General features: G+C 38.8%; 1 protein-coding gene across 13 annotated transcripts in view; it reads right to left on the bottom strand.

Annotated features, from left to right (window-relative positions):
* Positions 1–1,343: 1,343 nt before the first annotated feature.
* The window catches only part of ank3b (ankyrin 3b), a 615,939-nt gene continuing 607,959 nt past the window's right edge, over positions 1,344–9,323 (bottom strand). For 11 of the 13 annotated variants that reach the window (XM_059947390.1, XM_059947385.1, XM_059947393.1 and 8 more), the window contains 4 exons: positions 7,052–7,135; positions 6,783–6,914; positions 3,796–3,894; positions 1,344–2,742 (listed from right to left, as the gene is read on the bottom strand). In XM_059947390.1, coding sequence (XP_059803373.1) covers positions 3,826–3,894; positions 6,783–6,914; positions 7,052–7,135 — 285 coding nt within the window. In that variant the 3' untranslated portion in view covers positions 1,344–2,742; positions 3,796–3,825. The remainder of the gene's footprint in view (positions 2,743–3,795; positions 3,895–6,782; positions 6,915–7,051; positions 7,136–9,323) is intronic. The other 2 variants (XM_059947394.1, XM_059947396.1) reach the window with 2 other exon arrangements.

The following is a 9,323-nucleotide window of genomic DNA, read 5'->3' as shown; positions in this document are numbered from 1 at the left end:
ATGAGTAGCCGGTGCGTATCACAAGTCTTGGCTATGCAACCACTGACGTCAGGCAGACACTCTCTGAGATGTATTGATAATGGCTGGAGTCACTCAGCAGTGGAAAGACACTGCCCAGAAGGCAATGGCAAACTACTTCTGTAGAAACATTTGTCAAGAACAATCACAGTCATAAAGACCAGGATCATATGATATGGCACATAATGATGATGAATTTGGGATTATGAGAGAATTACACAAAAAAACTTTTAGATTGATTGTTGAGCTGTTTTATAGTTTAGTTACATTGTTAAAAATGTATAAATTTCATTTCATGCTCTCATTTTTTTTCAGTTTTTGTCACTTGTTTGACATTGACAGATTATGCTGAGAATGTTAAGTCAGTGATGGAGCACAAATTCACTAACAACCATGGGTTTCAGCATCAATCCAGATAAAGTTATTACACTCCCTTCACCTTAGCTGAGGAATAATAGTCTTATTATTACTCATCAGAAATTCTGCATCAAATTCCGTTAAATAATATCTTTTCAACACTGTACATTTCAGATTCTATACACAAAGCTTCCATGTTCAATTAATCTTTTGAATGAGTGGATATGTATACATTGGACAAATGTTTCTGAATAGCTCCGCAGCTGTGAAAGCAAAGTTCAGGATATTACTGTGTTCTTGGCCAGAAACGTTAACTGTCTTTTCCTCTCCATAGATGCTGCCTGACCTTCCAAGTTCCTTGAGCATTTTGTGTTTGTTCCTCTGGATTTCCAGCATCTGCAGTATCTCTTGTGTTCAGGATATCACTGCCTTTGTTTGGCTTGACAGTTAAATGTATTTCCTGCTTTAATCAGTCTTACACTCTACTGAATGATTAACTTAACAGAAAGTTTATATTGTTTGCACAAAAAGGTGAGATTGCAACTGTGACTGAGATGAAGATTTGTTGTTAAAATATAAAAGAGTTAATTATTTTAATGGAGGAATCAACTAGTTTCACCTCTACAAACGACAGGATATTTTACATAAAGAGCAAGATGATAACTTCTCTTCTGTCTGTGACCTTGAACACTGGAATAGGAGACTTTAAACTAAAGTGAGTCGAGGGCTGAAGAGCCAAATTTAAAATTAATAGGCAGCACACTCCCTTATCTGGGTCATCTGGGACACACTGGCAACAGAGCACTTTGCTGAAATTATTCCAAGATCAACAGATTAACTAAGGAGCGCGTCACATGTACAAATACTGAAAGCATCAACAGAGGCCACCCTGACAATCTGACCAAAGAAACACGAAATGCAGCCCACTGGAATAGGCATGAAAGAAACACTTTCTAAGAAAATGCACATAAGGTTAGTGATTTAACACAATTTATTGTTGCTTGAATAATCAATTAGATCATTCAGTGGAGTTTTGTTTTCATACATATGTTATAAGAGCTAGCTTCAGTGGCTGCTTAATGTTTTCATATGAATATAATCAACAAAGGAGAATAGTTCACCAAACTGAAATGTAGAATGTCCTTTTAACCACAGCAGGCCTTAGCAACCTATTATTACACTGCTAAAAAAAAAGATTACAGATGATCGGCTTATGGAAAGACTTCTACATCTTATTGCCAATACACATGATATAGTAATAATTTTACAGCATTTTGCCAGTCTACAAGCATGTACAACTTCATTGTTTCAACTCATTTAATACTGTGCTTGCAAGATAATTAGTTCAACTATTGAATTGCAAGCATAAATCCCTCTAGAAGCAAGAACTTGAAACATTTCCCCTTTGCATAACGTATGGCATCTTTTAAGATCATTTAGTTATAAAAAAAAAGCAAGAAAGAATAAAAGGGAAATATGTGATAAAGTGTATTATATTCAACAGTGTCTCCAAACTTAGAAAAAAATGTTTAATTCAAATGAGGGACACATGCATCAAAATAGTGGTAGTCTGAAGAAACCTTGTTTTGAGATTATTTTTCACAGAATTACATTTTTCAAAATCATTTTTAAATCCTGCAGTGTAGTCTGAAAGAAAGCTATCTTAAAATGAAGCCAGTGTTTTTGCATATACAAAGATTATACCTTTTCTATTAATTGTACAAGAAATCGTGGAGTCACACTCAAAACGCTTTAGTAGGTGGAATCAACTTCGAAAGCGTGAATCAGACACTAAAACTGTTTAAGTGCTTGGAGAGCACATTTGCGTTTCTTCCAAAAACGCCACCTGATCATAATTTTTTTTTACAGAGTTCTTTATGTACAGCAAAACCATTTATGATTTTTTTGATGTGTGTTTTTATTTTTTTTTAAATAAGCAAGTAATTTTTTTATACCCTGACACCAAGGGTTCAAGAAAATTATAAGGCTAGATGTTGTGAATAATCAGTGATTTGTACACTCCTTGCTGGAACTGGATACATTATGATTTGCTGTCAACATCCTCGGTCACAGGAAAGGTATCAAAGGCGCTACAGAAAATCTCTGCTCGATGGCACACTGACAGTGAAAAGTCACTCATACTGAAAGCGCCTGTGTCACTTGGTGCGCCAATTGCACTCTCTTCAGATCAACGAATGAAAGTGATTTCCCATGCGGTTTTAAAGTTGCTCATGCTAAATTAAAATATCCTGTTGTATCTAAACCATGCTTTTAATGTGTGAAAGCAGCAGGCACACACTTCATCTGCAGTCGGCTCCTCTCTTCCAGCCTTTTCCTCCTGGATACTGGCAGTAGCAAAACGTGTTCCTGTAAAAGACAGACAAACTTGTATTTATATACTGTTTTTCACAGCCCAAAGAGCTTTAGAACTGATTGAATTACGGTCACAGGAATAGGGGGTAGCCAATGTACACAGAGCAAATTCCCAAAGCAGCAATGCGAAAATGACCTTATTATCTATCCTAGTAATGTTTATTGAGCAATCAGCATCGACCATTGCCCTCTTCTTGGAGTCTCTTGAAGAGAGCAGGTAAAATCTTGCTCAACGGCTGGTACTTCTTACAGTGGACACTACCAGTACTGTAATGGGGTGAGCCATTGTGGTAAATACGAAGGGCAGACTGACACAGGGTGCATCAGAAGCATTAAGCACATGAAATACAGTCTGACTGAAGCCAGAGCCAATGACAGCTATCAGCCTTAAAAGTTAACTCTGCTTCTTTCAACACAGACACCGACTGATCAGCCGAGCATTTGCAGCATTTGTTTATGGATTGTGGACTTTTTCCATTTGTATGGTTTTTATATTCTATGTTTTTTGCCCACTCCTTTCTGTTTCATTGTGTAAGTGGATGGGGTTGATGATCTTGTTGCATTCGGTTAGTTTATTTTGAGTGGGGTGTTGATCTTGTTGCATTTTGTGTGGGGGAGGGAGGTTTGGGGGCTGATGATCGGGATGTTGTTCTTTTTTGTGGGTTTGACGTTTCTCTCTGAATGATTGCCACGGTTTTGCTTTGTTTTGTGGCTATCTGGAGAAGACGAATCTCAGAATTGTATTCTGCATATATACTTTGGTAATAAATGAACCTTTGAACTTTTAATGATTAGAATAAAAAATTTACATTCAAATCTGAATTTTTAAAATTCCTTCAACATAATTTATAAGTTTATAATTGGTAATTGTTTTGCATTTTCAAAACAATTACTGATTGACAGTCACACACAAATAAAAAGCAAAGTGGCTCATCTATGAGCAAAGTTGTTCAGTTCCATGTCACAACGTAACACTAAGCACTGGCATTCTTCCCTGCTATGAATTGTAAAGCAGTTTTATACAAAACCCTAACAGGAGTACTATACCTGTAGCTCCATTTTGTCTCCTACACAATATTAATGAGCCTTCTTGTCTGCCTGTCGAATTGTCTCCTTTTTCACTCTGACAACTTTATATCCTTCAACCTGCCAAGGTAAAAATAAATATTTTGGTTTCTGAATAGCCCAAAAAAAAAACTAGGATAGTTGCATTGGCTTCTCGAATGAAATTCCTGCTATAAAAGTATTAAATGTTAGTATTTTGAGTGAAAAAGACTGTAAGCAGTATTTTAAAAAATATAATTTATATCCCACATGAACAATTTCAGTTTATGCAAGCAGCAAGAGAAGATTCTGCAAGAAGAGTCAGGTGTCAGTTAGCAGAGCAAGGTCAGTGACAGAAAAAGCCAAAGCATGTTAGGAGAATCACCACACAAGATGGAGATCTGAATGGAAGCTTCCCCAGTAATCTGGGACAACTTCATATCTACAAATGTTCCATTTTGGAATTACTGTGATGGTGCATTTAACAAAAGCCAGTGAATAGTGATGTCAGCCAATATAAATTATTTCAATTATTCACACATCAACATTCATCACCCAACTCCTAAACCTTTGAAGCATATCAAATGATGTAAGGACAATATTCACATTAAAATCAGGATATCAGATGTAGTTTTTTAAAAATGGAGATAGTCCAAACAATACATTCTTTTTTACTATGTTGAGCAGTCTGAAGCTTGAGTTGAGTTTAGCTGAAGTTGAGCTTTAGAAGTTGGAGATGTAAGCTGAGGCCTTTATCTAAGTGGCAAATACAGGTACATTGTGAGAGTAAGTCAGTTTGTTACGGGAAGCACTTTTAGTGTCAGAGCACCTTAAAAACATTTCAAATACTCAGCAAACAATTCCAGACAGAGCAGAATTAACCATTAGCTGCAAGACAAGGAAAGTCAGTTCCCAAAATAATACAAACCCCTCCATCCTCACCCAAACAAGTCATTTAGGTGAATGAAAATTCTGCAGAAACATAAGCTTGGATTTTATTTACTGTGGACATAATCCTGTAATGCACTACTAGAACTCTTTCCACTTCAAATATTGAAAATACAAACATTGGTTTTCACCCAATAGCCAAAAGGAAACCAGCAGGGAAGTCTGCTCATTAACATTGTGCCAACACTACATTGAAAAGGATTCAGAAAGTGAGAGACTGGTGGTAAGTGCAGAGAACTGTGAGGACAGTAACAGATTTCAAAGCAATATGGACAGGCTGATTTAATGGGTAAATAAGGAGTGATTGAAAACTGGTGTTGAGAATTTTGTTTTGTCATCTTAGAGTAACAATTTAAAATAAGGAAACATAAGTGGTAGGCCATTTGCTTGCTTCAGTAATCAGTCAGAATATTGCTATCTTTTACCTCAGTGCCGGGTTCTTGTACTAACCCCACATATTCAAATAATTTCTGATATCTGTCTTGAATATACCTACAATTGAGCTTCCCCTGCTTCCTGACCCCTTTTCTGAGACAGTTACCCACGGTTTGAAAAACTCCTACATCTACACTATCAAGACCTTCGAGAATTTTGTATGCTTCAGCGAAGATCTCCCTCACTTGTCTAAAATCTAGACAGAATGGGCCCAATCTCTTAAACTATGGTCCCGGGGTAATCCCCACATTCCAGGAAGCCATCTCGCAAGACTTTGTTGCACTCATCTTGTTGCAAATATTGTAAGTAAATCCCTCCTTATGCAGGGAAATCATTTCTGTACAGAATATTGCAGGTGCAGGCTTGAGAGGGCTGATAACATTTTTAAGATTGGCTTTATTTGTCACGTCTACATTGAAACCTGCATTGAAATGTGTCATTTGTGTCAAATCAAGTGAGCATCGATTGTGCTGGGCAGCCTGCAAGTGTTGCCATGCTTCCGGTGCCAACATAAAAGCCCATAAACTCACTGACCCTAACTGTACATTTTTGGAATGTGGGAGAAAACTGGAGCACCGCGAGGAAACCCATGTGGTCAAGGAGAGAACATAGACACTCCTTACAGACTGCAGCAGGAATTGATCGCCAATCTTACGCTGTAAAGCGTGGCGCTGATTGCTGTGCTACAGCGCCAATATCCGCGAACCAGCAGCAAAATTAATCCGAGTGAAATCTTTAGTCTGCAGCCTGGTTAGGGTTTGGAACGCACTGCCAAAGGTGGCGATGGTGGGAAATTCAATTGTTGCACTCAAAAGGTAGCTGGATAGGTAACTGCAAGGTTAAGGGATGAGTGTCTGCATAGGGGACTGGATGGATTGCTTTATCACAGAGCTACCACACACTCTGCATTGAGTTCCCGACCATCTGTAGTGTAACAAATTTGTGAATCTGCAAACACTATCCCATTATAAAAAGAGATTTGGCAACTAATTAACGTTACTTAACTAAGTAAGTCCCTCCTCTGAGTAAGACTTAGTTCCAGGTTACTAGTTACACATTTATACCAGGGATATTGGTTTTTGTTGCAGCATTGGAATTTATATTCATGGTACTCATTTACAAAGAACAATGCTGATTTGCAACTAACTTATAGACAAGTTGGTGGTTTTGCTTCCTGATATTCAATGGAGGTAACTGACGACGTATCCGGAAACAGTGCAGAACTATGGGGAAAGGGCCAGCGTGTGGGACAATTGGAAGGATGTCTGAAAGACTAATGGGCTTGAAAGCCTGAAGGGCTATAGAGTTCAGTGAAAGACTTTATAAACTTTTTGATTCTGGTTGTATGCAGCAATAAGAAAATTTTAGGTCAATTTCAGCAAGAAGCATTTGCCCAAACTGGAGCTACACTGCACTTTCAACTGCCATCATATTAAAGACATTCTTAACCTCCACTGGGACAACTACTAATTTGGTTTGGGTAAGAATTTAGAGCTTATGTTTGCTGCTCCTACTTGTCTCCTGGGAAGCCCATCTCCCATCATCACAAGCACCTAATAAATAATTCTGCTGTTATTCTCATTCTTTTTTTTAATGCAGCTGCAAACCTCCTCTCCCATGAAATCACTTCCAAAACACTCGGCACCCTCCTCATCGCCTTGCCCTTCCCTTTCCAGTTCATTAGCATCACAGTCCCTGCTCGAAAGCAAAAAAAGGCGCTTCACCACAGTGTGGGTTACCTAAGAGAAGAGGAAGGGGATTGAAAGGAAATTCAAGAGTTTTAAAAAATATGCGCTTGATGGTTTCAGCCCCAGTTCACGAGCAAAACTTGAAAATATTCATTTAACAAAAAAAAATGGGTCAGTTGCAGCATTACTTTTTTGGTGACAACATTTCCATCTTCATCGAAGAACTGCTCTTCCGTAACCATCTCTTCAGGGACTGTTTTAGCATCCTCTTCCTAAAGGGTGTATTACGTGAAAATTAGGACATATTTTTAACATAGGAATTCACATCCCTATGAGCACAGCCTGTTGAGCACACCATTGCCATAAATCAGCATTTCATATTTACATGCATCCCTTGAGAACAGCATTGCCTGTCCTTCACAACAGCCCTGGATTCCTCACCAGTCAAAAGGTATGTCTGCATCCCACTTCTGCAATCAACAGATGGAGAAAGGTCATGTGGGCTTTATGTTTTGGGGAAAATGGCTGCCTGAATCACAGAATCAGAACCAGGTTTATTATCATCGGCATGTGACATGAAATTTGTTAACTTAGCAGTACCAGTTCAATGCAATACATAAAATAGAAGAGAAAATTATCCAAATTAAAAAAATTAGTAAATTTGCTTTCTAGTTGTCGAGAGATGGTCGGGCTCTGTAAGCCAGGTTCAGAGGACAAGTTGAGTTGCAGACAAGTGGTCATGTGACATTGTATTAAAGATTATTCATAAACTAAAGTTGGCAACCCTAGCCTTGTGGCATTTTTGCTTTTCTCAACAAGTAAAACTTTTAAAATATTCATATAAATAGAACTTCAGATGATTTACAAATACAACAGCATCAGAGTCCTGTTAAAGGCAAATGCTGCTTCAATTATACTTTGTAGTTAGATAGCTTACAAGTTGCCAGAACTCCTCACTGAAAAAGGAACTGCTAATTATTTGCACTTACACATCTGATAAGAGAAGACACTATTGACAATGAATCAGGAAGGCAGGCTCAGTGACACATGAGCAATGATAGTGCCATTAAGTACTTTGCAAAGTTGACTGAAGCAGTTGTGGAATATTCCAAATCCTTCATTTGGTTTCAAATTTTACTTACTTGGAAAAGCCGCATTTGTTTGCAAATTTCTTAGCTAGACACTGCCTGACTTTGCTCTGTGACATCATTCCATTCTCTTCACCTCTTCTATCCCAACTCCCACCAACACCACAGTGAAGCCTGGAACAAGAAACCCCCTTCTGCTCCCCAGCAACCTTCCTGGAAGCATCCCTTTACAGCAGAAGCCCCTCCCTCTCCTCCAGCATGGGATATTCTCTATCTCCAATGATGCAGCCCACCCAATTCATGGTTCGAGCAGGTAGGATTTGGATCTCATGACCCCATAAAGTTTCAGTACGAAGGAAGGCCACTGGTTTTCCTCAGTCTTTGCCCATTTCCTAATTCCTTCACCAAGCTTCCAAATGACTTATGAGAAACATGGCCTTGAAATTCAGGTCCATCCTTACAAAGGAATCTCACATTCTTGAAGGAAATCACATTCACTGAAGGTCCTGTCACCCCTCTCAGCTAGCTAAAGCCAGAGGATTATTACTGAAATGCATCACCATTGCGGATTATTTTTCTCAGCAGTTTTGCACCACACCAAACTTGTTAACATGTATTTTCATATCAGGCCAACTGTGAACATTTAAAATAATTCATTTTAACAAACTAAGCAGGTTGAATTAATGGAAAAAAAAACAGTACAGGAAAGACAGGGGAAGAATTGTGCATCAAAATACAGAAGGGAAGACCTGTAAAGTTTAACATGCTTTCTTTTCATTTGTACCATAACAGCTTGTACTTAAGGAAAATCAACCAAAAAGTCAACATAATGCCAAAGTTTACACACCACCCAAGAGTGTAGCAGTAGTCAGAACATGCTTTCTGTTTGCTGTAAAGTTTGATGGACTTTTTTCCCCCAGTTTATTTATTGTTTCCTTCTTTATATTTTCATAGTGAGAACAGCAGGGTGCGAGACAAAATAGCCAACTGCTCCTCTTGCGGGATGTGGGAAGGCAGGGAGACCTCTAGTGCACCTGACAATTTCACCTGCAAGAAGTGCATCCAGCTGCAACTTCTAACAAACTGCGTTAAGGAGTTGGAGCTGGAACTGGATGAACTCTGGATTATTTGGGAGGCTGAATGGGTGATGCACATTTGAGAGGTACTTACATCCAAGGTTTAGAACGCAGGAAACCGGGTGATAGTCAGGATGGGGAAAGGGGTTGTGCAGAGTACCCCTGTGGCCACCCCCCTCAGCAACTTTGGGTGGCATTGGGGGGGGATGACCTGACAGAGGAAGGTCACAGTGGTCAGGTCTTTGGCACTGAATCTGGTTCTGTGACTCAGCAGGGAAGAGGAGAAGAAGAGGCAA

Source organism: Hypanus sabinus, chromosome 22, assembly GCF_030144855.1.
Source record: "Hypanus sabinus isolate sHypSab1 chromosome 22, sHypSab1.hap1, whole genome shotgun sequence".
Lineage (NCBI taxonomy): Eukaryota > Metazoa > Chordata > Chondrichthyes > Myliobatiformes > Dasyatidae > Hypanus > Hypanus sabinus.
This window is presented reverse-complemented; position numbering and strand designations above follow the sequence as displayed.